At 41.4% G+C, this 16183-nt stretch overlaps 1 protein-coding gene across 7 annotated transcripts in view; it reads left to right on the forward strand.

Moving 5' to 3' along the window:
• Window positions 1-16183, forward strand: part of DYM (dymeclin) — a 150442-nt gene that overhangs the window by 59913 nt on the left and 74346 nt on the right. For all 7 annotated transcript variants that reach the window (XM_048931597.1, XM_048931601.1, XM_048931594.1 and 4 more), the window contains 5 exons: window positions 866-1048; window positions 3062-3240; window positions 8269-8394; window positions 14605-14718; window positions 16047-16141. In XM_048931597.1, the coding sequence (XP_048787554.1) occupies window positions 866-1048; window positions 3062-3240; window positions 8269-8394; window positions 14605-14718; window positions 16047-16141 (697 nt within the window). The remainder of the gene's footprint in view (window positions 1-865; window positions 1049-3061; window positions 3241-8268; window positions 8395-14604; window positions 14719-16046; window positions 16142-16183) is intronic.

Genomic DNA, 16183 nt, shown 5'->3' on the forward strand with positions numbered 1-16183 from the left:
TACTGAACTAAATTAGAAACGATACAGAAAACTGGGCCTCCTTAATTTTCATTTCTTTCGTTAAAAAATTATGTTATTACTAACTTTGACTCTCTGACATGAATTTAAAAATAAGGATTTTGAAGCTGAGTTTCTTCTGACTGTGCTGTATACTGTGTGTGTATAATTACTTTACTAAAGCTCTGTTCATTTGATGTAATGATCAGAATCTGCCTCAAATTTTCAAGGTACAATCAGAGCTATTTAGTGCTCAGCAGGCATTTAGGGATGAGAATGCTTATCTACAGAAAATGGAGAACATTCTAGTATGCATTGTAACTGCAGTTAGGAAGCAAATAACAGAGCTGCTGTGAAATGATTGGTTCAAATTGCTGTTGATGATGGTTTTGGTTGTTTTTGTCCCCAAGAAGCTTATTATTTGCTGTTACATTGTCTACCCACATCTAATGAGCAGCAGTGATGTTTTCTACTGGACTCTGGTTGCTGAAGCAGTATTGGCTTTTGTTACTTTGCTGTGCCTCAGTTTGTTCAAGTGTCTGTGTACGAGCTCCTTGTTCTCTCTCAATACATTAGAATTAGGAGGGATCCTTCAGCCGATGTCTGCTCTTTGTTTCATGTTCACCCTTCGTTTCCTTTCTGCATGCTTTTTCTTATCTTCCTATGGCTTAATTTTCTCATGTTCCTTGTGAAAATCTCATTTTTAGAAATTGTGTCTTCATGCTGTGCAGAGGTGAATTGCTCTTCTCCTTTTCCACATCGCTGCGTGTTAGATAATTCCATTCTCTCCAAAGGGGCATTCTTCATTAAAATAAGAGCGTGCATTGTGCTGTCTAATTGGATTCCCCTTTGTGCCTTTTCTCTGCAGCTGGCCTGTGGACAGTCTTCACCTTGGGCGGAGTGGGGAGTAAGGCAACACCGCAGCTGGAGCAGTGCTCCCCACTGGCTAACCAGAGCCTGCTGCTGCTGCTGGTCCTGGCCAACCTGACCGACGCTCCGGACACCCCGAACCCCTACAGGCAGGCAATTATGTCATTCAAGAACACACAAGGTTTGTGTCTGATAGGACAAGATGAAACGATTTCAGACTAAAAAAGAGGAGATTTATACTGCAAATAAGGAAGGAGTTCTTTACAAGAAGGGCAGGGAGGTGGCGGGTGCCCGGAGAGGTGATGATGCCCCATTCCTGGGGGCAGCAGATGGGCTCTGAGCACTGCTGGAGCTGTGGGTGTCCCTGTGCACTGCAGGGAGTGGGGCCTGATGGCCCTTCCAACTCGAACCGTTCTGCCATTCCTTGATTCTCTGATCTGCTCTTACTCCAAAGCATGAACCGATGAAAATGAAGCTTTTAAGTTGCTGCAACTTTTTGGAGATTCTCTTTCCAAAACCTGTTTTTTTCTCCAGCAAGCCCATGTAATAGGACACCTTCCTCTGGGAGTTGTGATGAGTAGTTGGCTCCCTGGTGCTGAAACTCATGGAAGGGATGGAGGAAGGAGGGTACTTTTTCCTTCAGACTTGATGAATTCAAGAAAGCTTCATAATTTTAGAAGACATAAATAAAGCTGTCTTCCAAGTAAACTGGTTATCCAAGAGGCTGCAGGAGTTCTCTGAAGATTTATAGTGCTTGGAGAAATCCTGGTTAGCTGGCATCATGTCCCTTAGGGCTGTGATGAGCTATTGCATTGCTAATTGTGTTATTCTGTGTCGAAAGTAGCATGAAAACCCCTTTTTTCTTTAGATGTGAATGTCTACAGAATGACATTGTTTCCATTAAACTTGTTTCCACTAGCGATATTCACATGATTGAGCTTATATTTGGTTCTTGAGAACACTGAGTGGGACTGGAAAAAGGAGAATGGCATAAAAAAGTCTAGTTATGGTCATAATGATTCATAGGATGTGATTTTAATGTGAAAACTGGCTTTTGGCAGTGTTGAGAATGTTGTAGAAAACTTTGCCAAGTGTATGCACTGGAAGGCAAGGGGAAGTAGAAAAGCCACACTGCAGTGGGTTTGACGTTGGTGATTGATCTCTAAAGGTACAGAGATGCATCCTAAAAACCTGCTCTGCCCACCAGTGACTGTGCAGGAGTAGTGGTGTTGTCACACTGTTTCCTACAGCACAACCTTCCTAAGTTAATGCGTTTTTAATAAGCAGTGAACAATTCAGAAATCTGTAGTCTGTTATTGTGGGAACTGAGGAATTTTAGTTAAAGTCTTCAAGTTTGGACATCTTGTTTATAGAAGCAGGGCAATATTTAAGTCCAGACTTGTAGGATACTTGAGTATTTGAACTGCTGTTGTTCCCAGGGTATCCACAAAATTACTGCAGTTTTTCCGTATGGTGAGCTTGTTGATATGCTCAGTAAGAATAGCCCTTGCATCCAGTTGCCAAGACACTGAAATAAGTAATCCAGTTCCCAAAGGCAATCTCATCCCCCTTCATGTGTCTGCCATGGATGCTTGTTTGGAATGGTTCTTTGTGCAGAGCTGGGCAGGAAGATACTACACAAATTTCTGGAGAGGTCTTTGGGAGTTGAGAAATGTACCTCTGCTGCAGTGGAACAAACTTTGCACTCTCAGAGGTGTTTTGTGAAAAAAACCCAGGGCATAATCTGACCTGGGGAGGTGGGGAGGCTGAGCAAGGATGAGAACCTGGGCCTTTGCATGCTGAGCACTTACTGTCATGCTTGCTTCTTCCATTTCCCCTGGAAATTCCTACAAGTTAGAGATGTGTGTTGGAAGTTTTTGTTGAAGCCGGTGGAGCTTCTGGAGACAAAGTTCTGTGAGCAGAATGCTGCTGTGTTCTGACTTTCATCTCTGCCATAAATCATATGGTGAGCATGCATAAGGTACTGCTAGTCTGGTTTGTTAGAGTATGGAAGGGGGCCTCACCAGCGCCCTGTAAGGTTTATGCCAGTCTACTGTAAGACTCGTGGAAGCTTTGGGTTACCTCTTTATTATGGTGCCTGTATAAAGTATTTCATCCAGGGGTTCAAAAAATTGAAAGCTGTCTGGATGGCAAATATATTTGCTAAAGATTATTTTATATTTTTCTGTTTCAGACAGCAGCGCTTTCTCATCATCACATCCCCACGTTTTCCAGATTAATTTTAACAGCTTGTACACGGCTTTGTGTGAGCAGCAGAAGTCTGATCAGGCGACCCTTCTGCTGTACATGCTTCTGCACCAGAATGGCAACGTACGGACATATGTGCTGGCACGGACAGACATAGAGAACCTTGTAAGTATTGTTCTGCTCGCCCTGAGGTCCCATCACTAGCCCTTTGTGCCACACCACCCTTCAGTACCTCTCAGGGTGGGCACTGCACTCCCCTCTGGGCAGCCTGCTCACATTGGCAGATCGTGTTCTGTTAACTTATTTTTTAGATATTCAGGCCAAAACTTGCACAGGTTTATCATGTGTGTATAATAGTTAACAGAATGAACTGGGACGTATTTGATGTGCCAGATATCTCACACAATTGACATAAAGCTGAAACTCTTCAGTAGTCTACCTTGTAGACTCTGTAGAAGTGCAATTTCAGTGACTCCTTAGCTGCTTCGATAGGATTGTGGTTCACAGCTGATGTAACAGACACCTGGTGCAGTTCTCGTAGGTTATAAATTAGGTGATGCTCCCTGGTGCACTTAGTATTGTCACAAACCACTTCAACAAATCTTACTTATTAAAAAGCATTCCCTTAATCAGATAATGGCTGTCTGGGGGAATATAGGTAACAGAATAGAGAACCTTTTCCATTACGGTGTTTGAAGTCCTGCCAGATAATTGGATCCTGTGCCTGTCTGATGGCAGATATGGAACGGGTTTGGGCTCGGTCCAAGTTCTGCCACTAAAATCAGAGTTGTTAGAGACTGCTGTTGGTAGACTCAGGCAGGATGGTTGATACTGGATTGATGATTTGAAACTGAGCTCCTGTGTAGTCTGCTGCACAGTGTTTAGGTGTGACCTCATTCATTTTGTATAAATCCTGTGAACAAGGCATTATATTTGGTGTCCTGTGCTGTTGGTATGTGGTATGATGGGTCTCACAGCGACTAAGCTTATCAATTTATTGTTAGAGAAACAAAGGTTAGGTGTAAGCACTGTTTTGAAACTGATTGCTCTGTCTCGAGCTATCCTGTCTGTTTATTTGTACCCTTAATGCATCCTGATGCTTTTAATGGTCATTGTTGATACACTTCTGAAACCTTTTTTGCAATCTGCTTGTTTTCAGTAGGCTTGTAAGTGGGGATGAGCTGCAGCAGGCAGCTAAGAAGAGCAGTCTCAGCTGCTTGATAGCATGTGGTGAGCCAGGCACAAAGAGGATTGGGAGCAAGGAGTTAATGGACAACAAAACTATGGTCTCCCAGTTACAACCCTGTGGTTAAAAATTTAAATGTGTAAATGAGAGGAAGGGGCAGGAGTGTGGGGCTGCTTCCGTATATGGCTGCAGTAAGGCTCTGTGCTATTCTGGTGCCGTGCTACCACGCTCCATGAAATAATCACAGGCTATTGGAAGATGGAGAGAGTGCACAGAAACAGTTTTTTGCTTAAAAAAAAACCAAACAACCAAACACCCACACAGAAACTAGCAGAACTGTGAGGGTTTGTTGTGGGAAACTCAGAAAGTGAACTGTGCTGAGTTAGTGAGAAAGCTGTCTGAGCAGTGTGTGGATGTGTCAGTGTCTTTGCAGGGAAAACGTTGGCCAGGAAGGACTCAGCCTGCTTGGAGGCACGGTAAGGACGGAGCCTGGAAGGTGAATCCCATGGCTTAGATGGATGGGAGGAAAACAAAGTAATTCAGAGGTGAAAGTTGCTGACAAAGCAGCATTCTCCTTGAGCCAAGGGTGGATGGCTTCTTGGAGGACTGTGGTGTTATCAGGCATGAACCAGTGGGCTAGCTGGGTGAAGCACATAGGTGTGTGATATGAGAGATCCGGTCAGCGTTCAGCTGAACTCTCATCTAAATTTGAGGGGTTTTGGGTTGTGGGGATTGTTCATTGAACTTCATTCAATGCATCACAGCATTTGTTGTCTTTTTTCTCTTTTTAACAATTCTTTCTGGGTTTGGCACCCAGGAAGAATCACTAACAGATGTTTTCTGGCATTTCCGAGGATTTTAAAGATATCTTTGCACTTCTGTAACATCTGTTTAATTTGTAAATTGAATCAACTGTTTCTAACTGCTGTAGTAGATTGTTTCAGCTTGTTTCCTGACTGGTATATGAATCTACCTCTGTCATTTACATGGAAATACCTCCGTTTTCTTGCTATATTGTACATAGCGCAGTGTACCTTTTTTCCTCTTATAATCTGTTTGGTAGAATGCAATAGAGCATTTGTATGTCTTCCAAACTTACACCATCTCAGTGCATGTAATTCCATGAAATGCTTTCTATTAGAGATGTTTGTGTCTGGAAATGCACCTGCATTGCTAAATTGTATGTGCAAAGATTCTCCAGGAAATGGTGGCACTGCTGAAACAGGGGGCTGTTAGTTCATGTCTTCAAAAGCAGAGCAGCATGGTTTGTGGATGGGAGAATGTTGATCCTTTTCTTGTTGGTAGGAGCACGCACAGCTTCTAATGTCTGCTTTTAGCTGGCCCTCGCTTGGGGGATTAAAAGGAGAACTTTGTAATGGCGGCTGTATCTTAGTGGTTAAAAGCTGCTCCTCATAGAAGAGTGTTGTAGTAATCCAGTAATGACAGTTAAATGATTCTGAATTAAAGGGCCTGCAGAAGAAGAAGTGGTTATGGTACGTTTTTTTCCAGTTTCATTTAGAAATCATTCATTGCATGTTCAAAAGCTTTGGAATAAGGAGTTGCACCACTGCATTTTTTCGCTAAAAAAATCAAACAGACAAGAAGCAAGACACTTACTTGTATGGATGTTCCTGGACGTAGCCCTCTTCTGTTTGGAAGAACGGGTTGTGGAAGTTTTCTGCTAAGCACAAGTGCTGATGTGTGTTGCACCAAGCGTGTCTAAACAGGATCTGCACAACGCTTGACTGCACCATGCCTGTGCATGAGAAGATAGATATTAAGTGTGACATAAACTTCGTGATTTAATGGATGTCTATACCATAAAAGTGTAGAAGTGTGTTTTGGTTACAAATCTAGAGGAATTCCAATGAAACTAAAATTCTAGTTTTGTCTTGCATCTTAACTCTTAAATCTTTTCTACTTCAATGGTGGCTTATAAAATCATAGAGTATCCTGAGCTGGAAGATGGTCCGTACGGATCATTGAGTCCATCTCTTGGCTCTACAGAAAGACCAGACCATGTGGCTTAGAGCTTGTTGAAAACTTCTTGTTTTCTGAACGGTAACACTTGTCCTAAAGGAATGCACACCTCAGCATATCAGTGCACAAAGGAAAAAGTGCCGGTGTATTCTGTGTACTGCTTTGTGCTATATGCAACTTATCATAACTCTTAGGCTTGGAAATGGCGTTGAGATTATGCAATGCAAAGCTCCATAAAATTAAAATATTTCATTTGGGAATAGCTTGAGCAGTGGACTGGTGGAGCAACATTTGTATCCCTTCTCAACGCAGCTGTGAAGGGTCTGGAATACGGTTCTGTGGGGAGTGCTTAGGGGAGTGGGATTGTTCAGTCTGGAGAAGAGGAGGGTCCTTACAGCTCCCTGAAAGGAGGTTGTGGTGAGGTGGCATCGGCCTCTTCTCCTGGGTAAAGACAATGGGAATAGAGGCAATGGCCTCACGTTGCATGAGGGAAGGTTCTGGTTGGATGTTAGGAACAATTTCTTCTCCCAAGAGTGGTGATGCAGTGGGAAAGGCTGTGCAGGGAGGTGGTGGAGCCCCTGGCCCTGGAGGTGTTCAAAAACCATGGAGATGTGGCACCTGGGGACATGGTCAGTGGGCATGGTGGGGTGGGTTGGGGTTGGGCTGGGGGATCATGGAGGTCTTCTCCAACTTTCATGATTCTAAGATTCTCTTCCATCCAAAGAAAAGTGGTTTTGCAACACACCAAACACATATTCTAGGAAAACACAGTCTTTGTTCTCAAGACTGATACTCATAAAACACAGAAAGATTGCCACTAGTTTTAACTGGAGAAGAAGAATCCTTTGGATATGTAAAAGAAGGAAGTTTGTGATGTAAATATTTTTTCTCTACTTTTGCTGCTGTATTGCCTTGCCCCTGACTATAGCATCTGTGAGAAGTTTTTGTGGCCTGCAGTACTTAGCTAAACCTCATAGGTTTTGATAGAAACTTTGTTGTGTGTTTAATATGTTCCAACTGTTTTGGGACTTGTTGACTGAACAGAACATTCTGGTAACTTCAGAGGCTTATGCAGCTCTCAGCACTCTGGCCTCGCACCAGAATAGGTTTCACATGATTTGTCCTGCTTCACTAGACTTGTTTTGAAGAACAGAAGTCTGTAGGTGTCTAGAATCTTCTTGGACACCATTTTGCATCTCGTTCAGTATCCTGGAATTGGGAGTTGTCTCCAGTTCCTTTTTCCAGGGTATTTTTGCAGTGTGGGGAAGCCACATACTGAGCTAGTGGAAAGCTAATTTCCAGTTGGTAGGACGACAGTGTTTGCATCTGGATTAGCTTTAGCCTAGCATTCAGGTATGCTTGCAGTTGCAATTCGTTTTCATTATTACTGCAAGACTTTGGCTGAAGCCGTTCATCGTGGTGGAAATGTTGCAAGACCTTGGGCTGAACTCTCAGCAGAACGTCAGTTCTCATTGGCTGCACGCTTTCTAAAATGGGAAAAACAGGCCTTTGCTAGTCGTAACCCAACCCAAACTGGTTCTTGTCTGGATTAACTCCACACGCCAAAATGGGATCTGAATTTCAGGTCACCTCAGCTCCAATATGCCTGGCTGTGTTGAGGAAAGTTATTTCAGACGAGGCTGTGTGAGCAGAAATGGTTAGAAACAACTGTTTTCCTGTTTGCATTGCTGAAAATCTTGCTTATTTTCCCATAGTCCAGAGGGGAACTCAAGCTTTCAGAGCCTACGATAACTACTATGGCTGGAAATGTAATTTATTAGGAATTGGAATGCCATGTCTCACCACAAGAAAAATTTTGTGTGGACTTACTTGTGTAGACAGAGTAAAGACAGACAGAAGGTGTTTGAATGCTGTACGTCACTGCTTAGGAGTGGTTATTTGGAGAGGGAGAAATCACTGTGATATTGTTCAGGACGGGCTGATAGTGGGGAGATTTGGAGTCTCCTCTTTTTATTGTCAGCTGTTTGAAAGACTCATCTAATGTGCACATTCCTCCTTCCCTAAAGGTTCTGCCAATTCTCGAGATTCTGTATCATGTTGAAGAAAGGAATTCACACCATGTCTACATGGCTCTCATCATTCTGTTGATCCTCACAGAGGATGATGGCTTCAACCGATCCATTCATGAAGTGGTGAGTTGCTGCTTTGGTAAATAGCTCTTGAGACTTAAAAATCTTTCCAATCTTTATTTATAATTTTAAGCTTGCAGTGACTGCAGATTGAGGGACTAGAGGGGCTATAAAAGGGAGAGAGAAACAGAAAAGCTTTTTTATTTCTCTTCAAAACTTTGCTTAACCAGTTTGATGCGGCTGAGGGAGGGTCTTAGTTGGAGTTTTATTTTCCAAACTGTTGCTTCCTTACTTGGCATTTCTTTTCTGTCTTCCTGCTAGATTAATATCTATTCTACATTGTCCATATAATATCATCCAAATGTTGACTCTCTGTGATGGGCCTTGACCATCTGTGCTGGAGAAGACCTTGGATAATAATATTCTGGTTCCCAGCTTCTAACACTGTGATAATACAGATGTCTGCGCTGATTATATTTTATTTTTTGACTGGGACATAGAAACTCTCTTTTGGGGTTATGTAAAATCAATGAAATGCAAAAAGCTAGAAGCAACTGCTCTCAAGTAAATTTCCAGCCTGACTGGGAGGTAACTGGTGTTTTGTCTTATTGCCAATGGTCAGACGTTAATAATATATATGTTCTGAAATGTCAGAATTTTATATAGCTCTGTATGTCATAAATGGAGCTTGGTGAGGGTTTAGGGTACAGCAGACGATTCCACCCCTGACTCAGTCTGTTTCCTCATTGTCCTTCATTTGTTTCAGTTGGTTTACATGCAGTCTGTCAAAAAATTCCTTGCTGGATAAATAAAGTGGAAGATTTCCCTAATGCTGTTAATGAGGATCCAGCTGTGGAATGAGAACTTAAATCAAGTGTCCTTGTCCAGCTTATGCTTGCCATCACCACTAACCCTGCCAATGTATTTGTAGTGTAATGTGGGTGTTATTTTACTACTTCCATTTCAGTTACAAAAATATCTGGTTCCTTTTACCCTGCACTGATTTGCTCAGCCCTGCCTTTGCCTTTTTTTATTTTCTTGTCTGTTTAGTCTGTTTTGCTTGACTGCTTCTCTCTTATTCTGTGCCTTTTTCTCTCTACAATTCCCTGTCTGTGCCAGCTCAGTGGCATCCTTTCAGCTGTAATGCCAAGGAGTTTGCTCATTCTGCAGATTGGTGAAGGTGGCTGTGAGCTGCATTTGTGTCTGTGTGAGCTTCTGTGTCACCCTGCTTCAGAATAAGGTGTGAAACTTTGGGCATAAAAAGCCAATGGAGCACTATGACACGGCTGAGGTCAGATGTGGATTAACATGAATTCTTCCACTGGTTCTCCTCTATTTCTTAATATTGATTTTCTCACCTTGTATCACTTTTTTGTGATTGACTGGATGTGTTTCACATCAAAGCAGAGAGCAGACGTTATAGAATCATGGAATAAAATGGCTTAGATTGAAAGAACCCTAAAGATCACTTCAAGGCAAATCAGAATGCTGTTCCACCACTGCAGTGCTTGCCTTAGTGATTTTGAAGGCTTTTTCCTTGCCCCATGCTTAGGAAAAAGAGCTGGTCACCCCCCCAGATCAGCTGTGATGTAAATTAGAATTGATGACTGCAATTCTAATGATTGATAATTGATAGGAAAAAAAGCACATTTTGTCAAACTTTGAAAAAGTTACCTTCTTGGTGAACAGATATATTGGTGGAAGGATTGGTAGTTAGCATCTTCCTTTGCCTGCAGGAAAAGGATACAAAATCATCCTCATGCATCAGTTCCCCTTTCCCATCCTTTGAAATGGTTTAAATCCTTGTTTCCAGGAGTTAGTGACTGAACTACTGTTCTAAAAGTACATGGAAGTATTTAGTCTCCTGCTTTCCTAAAAATTGAGCCCACATCTCCTAAAGTCTAAGGGGATATTATAAAGGGGAAAATATTATGAGTAGAACTGGGAAGCTGCATGTACGGTTGTCAGATGTGAGCATCAGTTACACAAGTGGAACGAACTCTTACTGCAAAGATTGCTCAAACGTTAACAACTTCAGCAGGATTTTTTTTTAATCGCTTGGCTGAGGAATGAAGAGAGAAGAAATTGATGCAGTTTAGGTCGACCTGGTTTTCTCTCTGCTATGTATCCTATGCAATGTTCTTAGGAAAACCTTTCTACGCTATTTTCCTTTCACCCACATTTATTCATTGATTTCTAAGATTAATTTTAGTAAGCCCGATTTTATAGATCTTGTGATTACACAAACTAGTAAAGAGCTCAGGAAACCACAGAAATTCTTTTCGACTGTTGAGGCATTTCTCTTTAAATTGATTGCGGTCTTAACGGCTGGAAACCATGATCCAAACCATCAGTCCCACTGTGGCGTCGTGAATTCGGGCCCCTGGAACCACGGAGAGCTCCATGTCTTTCCTTAATAGCAACTGAGTCAGTGGGTGAAGGCAGCAGCTCCCCACATGGATGTGCATCGGTGATTTCTCTGTCCTGACTCATGCCATGCTGGATAAAAAAAAAGATCAGGTGTCGCGGTAACTTTGTGTAACACTTGAAGAGGCAGCAACCTGTAGCGCTGCCGCAGTACTTTGTTCTGTAGCTGTCAGCGGCAGGCTGTGAAGCACAACTTCACTGTATTTGCTGTCTTTATTCTGCTAAGGAACATTTCTCAAGCCAGTCAGTGGGAAAACGAGAAACTCAGCGCTGAGGATACGGAGAACTGAGTTCCTCTTCATTTGGTCTGTGTCTTTGTGCAGTGTTCTAATCAGAACCTCTGTGTTTTCTGTCTTGAAAACCAGAGAGTTTGTTTCAAGTGTGGCGTTGTTTTCACGCGGATGATATTGAAATTTGAAATACTTTTCATATTTCATGCTTATGGAACCAGTTGCTTTTGTTTTATGAAATTAGTATCCGTGTCTAGAATTAGGCCTATAGGATTCTTTTCCTTTTTTCTTCTCAGGTTTTGTTTTCAAACCTACTGACTAAGGGTTTTCGTAAAGCATGCGTGTAATTATGTCTTGGATATTTAGTACTACAGTCAGTGGGATACAACCTATAATGAAAGATATCCCTTGGAGCAAGGAAAACCTATGACATACTTCTTTGGGATCCAAGGGTGTATAAAAAGTAGAATTATACACAGAGTATGTAGTTTTGAGTTTGTATTTCAGAGAGTGTGACACAGAACAATTGTACTCAAAACTCTCAGTTCTCAGTACTGAGAACTTTTATTCCTATGGTGTTTGAGTGCCTTTTGGATCCTCAGTAAGAGCATAGCACAAATGATCTATCAATGTCACAGACTGCAGTATAAATCACATTTCAGTTTATGGGACTTGATGGAAGGCATGCGCTCGTTTATGTGCAAGAATTAAGGCTGCTGACTAGAAAATAAATTGTGCAAGATGCATGCTGTCATATACATCCTGCTTGAAATATGAAACGTCTTTGCTGAAACTCAGCATTGCTGAGTAGCATTCTGCTGGCTGATTGTGTTAGAGAGATCCTAGTCTTGCCATACAAAGCCTGGTGAGAATTCATAGAATCATGAAATCATAAAGATTGGAAAAGATCTCCAGGATCATAGAGTCCAACCCCAAGCCATGCCCTCCGTGCCCACTGAACCACTCAGAACCAAGGCACATTGGTGGAAAAGGAACCAGGATCAACAAATTGATTAGAAAGGGAGAACAAGAGCTTCCTTGCTGACGTGTTCATTTTTAAATTGAACCTTTAATTTTCTCTTTAAAGAAATACACCTCACTTGATGTGCAATGAAAAATGTGATGTTAATATTCTACAAGACTCCCATGTAGACTACTGATGTTCCTCTGTACAAAATCAATATCTAAAAAATAATAATTGCACTATGTAAATCTTAGCTGTGCACACTGAACTTGTTTTTCTGTAGCAGAAGATGATTAGTAACCATGTACACAAAAATTAGGATTTGCTGGTTTTATTTTTAATGCAGCAAGTCTAGCAGCTATTAGATTAGTCACTGGATTTTTACCTGTCTGTTTGGACACAAGTACATTAACTGAAATATTTTGATGTGCAGCCTTCATTAGTCCCTTAGCTTCTCATAAGAAAGTGGGTTATGATTCTGACGTTGTTTTAGAATAATGTTGTAATGTAGGGAGAATCCCTGTTAAATGTTGGTTACAAGGGGATTAAGTAAATGAAGAGCAAAGTATCCTTAAAGGTTGTTAAGTGCACTGCATTAAGCTTCAGTTCTGCTTTTGTTGCTTATTAAAGGGCTTGTTCATTAGTGTCCAGGGAGATGCTTGCAGATTGCAAATCTACCCAGAATGTTGGTGATTGTTCAGAAGTTGCTATAATTTGAATCTCTATAGATAGAGACATAGGGGTAGTCATGGCAGGTCATATTGTGACTACAAAAGTACCATGCTTTCATAAAAGCAATCTGCAAAATTTAAAAGGAATGAAAATGCAAAGTTTTGTTGCGTGTTGACCCAAAATGAGAATAAATGGAAGAACTAGCGAATGGAAATCTTCTGTTGGTTGTGTATCAGAAAATGGTGGTGGGACGCAAGTGGTAAGGAAGGTGAACTGAAAACCAGGGCAAATAACTTCAAGTACTGAGAGGTATCAGCTCTGGGATAGCTTGCCTGCTGGAAGGTGGGCTGCTCGACTCATTTATAACAGGAGTAAACAAAGGTTTTCACTGCAGGCTGTAAAGACCAATCTGGTTTTGTCAATAATATGGGATAGCTCATTTCTTTCCAGTTCTTGTGCAGTTCTATGATTCATAACTTTCATAGTAGTTTTAAAACAAACCAAATCAGTATTTAAATGTGTTCAGTATGTGTAATACTGCAGGGAAACAACAGCCAGTGTTAATAACTGATGATTTGGGTGTCACAGGGAAGGATATCTCCTGTTTGTAGGCTCCAGCATGCCATCTCTTCGAATCCTCTGTAAAAAAACCTTTGCATTGGTTTGTTCCTTGCTGAAATACATCCCTTTGCAAATACACCAGCTGAATATAAAAGTAATTCAGTATTGTTTGAGCAGATCCAGTCTTTGGGCTGAATTGGAGAAGCTGGGTTAATGGAACAGCTCTGAGTCTCCTGTTTCATTCTCAAAGGTAGAGAAAGGAAAGAAGACTTATATGCTTCACTTACTGCTGTTGGTACAAGTTTTTTGGGTGCACTGGCTGTTAATAGGAAAAATATTCACAGGAACAGGGACAAACTCTGTCAGTATCAACGAGGACACACTGCCCTCTCTGCATTTGTGTCGTGTCCGTCATCAGTGGGGGCGAACACAAAATGAGGAGGATGAGAGGCAGAAATGAACAGTGCACAGTGAGTAATTCCACAGCCAGCTTTTGCAGGGCGTGGGTTGGTAATGCGCTCTGAATTATGGAGCTCTCCATTAGGTACCTCATGTGGCCTCATTATTTCCTTCTAAACCACACGTCTTCAGCAAATACTGTTTGACATTGAAATTCTTGTAATGGAACGTCTTCAAGACCTTGAGAAGCAGCAGGAGAAAATAACCACGTGGAGGGCTGTGGTCTGTAAAGGCACTGAGCAGTGCCCATTCTCCTTCAATATATGTTACATAGAGAATTTCAAATGACAATTTCCATGCTACCATGGAAATGAACAATTTGGAGTGACCTTTTTGGAAGTGAGTTCTGTGCTCGTTCGGTGATTTGCAACCAAATGATTGCATCAAGCCTGACATACAATTAATGTTTATAAAGTATTTCTCTTGATTATTTCTCTGGCAACGTTCAGTTGTAGCGGAAGAGTTGTGCATCACCCAACCAAGGGCTGATACAGTGGGAGATGCCCAGATTTTGCCACAGATATTCTGCTGCAGACTTTGCAGAATTTGGTATTGTGAATTTCTTCAGTATCCCGTGTAGATTAATTTACTGAGATTTTTTAGTTAGCTGGAGGAGGCTTTAGATTCTGAAAGTATTTCTAAGTGCTTGTTTAGTTTGTTGCTATGTCTCCATCCTCTCTATACAAAATAGAGGCCTTTCTGAGCTTATTGATCAGTGGGAGGAAGAGGGAATTGTACAAGCCAAATGACGCAGGATGAAGTTCAACATTCTTTCCAATTATCCAAGTAAGAGATGGAAGGAAGAGATACAGTCAGAAATGTTTTTGTGTAACATTTTGCCAACAGTAGTTAATGAAATTGAACAAGGCCATCAGCTAGGTTAAGGGAAAAGGGAGTCCGAGGACCTTTCTGTGTTCTTATTCAGACCCAGATGCTGAACAACCTTTTTCCTCTTTCCAGATATTGAAAAACATCACGTGGTATGCTGAGCGTGTCCTAACAGAGATCTCACTTGGGAGTCTCCTGATACTCGTTGTGATAAGAACCATCCAGTACAACATGACACGGACACGGGTAAGAGTTACATCGAGTGCTTGTGTACACAGTGAGGGCTTCTAAGTTAAGCAGCAGGATTTCAGCCTCAAACAGGGTGTGGGATCTCTTTCTGTTGCAGTGAGTTGGCACTGGAAGTTGTAGGATGGAAGGAAATGGGAAGAACAGCCGTATTAGCTAAGCACGGTGTTAGATGGCTCTGAACTTGTAGGACAGTTTCTGTATTATCATTCAATTCATTGAGTAGGACTCTCTGAATTCCATAATTTAGGTACAGGACTGTTTATCAGATAAGAAGAAAAAGTTCCATTGTCTAATGGGGAAAAACAATTGCTTACAGTTTCTTTGCTTCTACTCTTATTACTCAGAAGTGGGCAGCTCAGTTCTATGTGTAGTCAGTGTTCTTATGATGTAGAACAGCCACTGCAGGGCGTTTTGATTGTAGTACCTGGAGTCTGTTACACTCAAGAGTACGTGTATATTTTAGATCAGAGTAGGGAAAATAAATCCCTCGTAGGTGTAATTAAACACTGATGTGTAGGGGGCTGGTCGTGCTGGTGGCTCAAAACAATGTATGAATTCTTGCCAAATTTGAATATACTGAATAATATTATGTTATTAATAGTACCACAGCAAGTCATATGTGGATTCAAGATTTTTTTTCTTCTCTTTTAAGCAATGTCCCAGTCAGTTTTTACTTGCCTGCAGCCAAACTCCATGGGTAGTGACGGTTCCCATCTCACTGAGGGCTCTGACGTTGGGCTTTGTAAAACCCTTGGCTTTGGTAGTGCCATCACTTAAGTGCTCCTCTGAACAAATGGCTTCTGGCATTCTAAAAGGGGAGCAGAAATGTTAAGTATCATGGAGTAATAGTTGTAGTAGTAATATCATATAGTAATAGTATCACATATTAATATTTAGTAATAGTAGTAGTATAGTAGGATATATGGAATGTTTTGAGAGAGTTAGTAGAGAAATGAGTTACAAAGCAGGAAATGTTAGGATAAGACTAGAAAATGGAGAGAGATAAAGGAAGAGAAGAATTTATTTCTGTATTTATTACTCCTGTGATGTTTTGTAAAAGAATTTGCTAAGGATATGAAGGTATACATGTAAGACACGTAAGTGCACCCTGAAATCTGTGTCAAATCGCTCTTATAAGCCTTCTATCAAAAGAGAAATATTTAAAACATGACTGCATGTATGAACTTTGTCATTCTCCTGTGAGCTTTTGACCGTGGCCTTTGAAACAATGGGTATCAGTCCTCTGAGTGGTTTCCTGCGACAGATGTCACTATGTATAAAAAGGATAGTTTGATGTGTTGGTTTTTCTCCCTTCTTTCTGACAGGACAAATACCTGCACAATAACTGCCTGGCAGCCCTAGCCAATATGTCAGCACAGTTCCGCTCACTGCACCAGTATGCTGCACAGAGAATCATCAGGTAAATATGAAACTTCTGAAGTGGACTTCTTCTTAAACTTCT

This window comes from Lagopus muta, chromosome Z, assembly GCF_023343835.1.
Source record: "Lagopus muta isolate bLagMut1 chromosome Z, bLagMut1 primary, whole genome shotgun sequence".
Taxonomy (NCBI): domain Eukaryota; kingdom Metazoa; phylum Chordata; class Aves; order Galliformes; family Phasianidae; genus Lagopus; species Lagopus muta.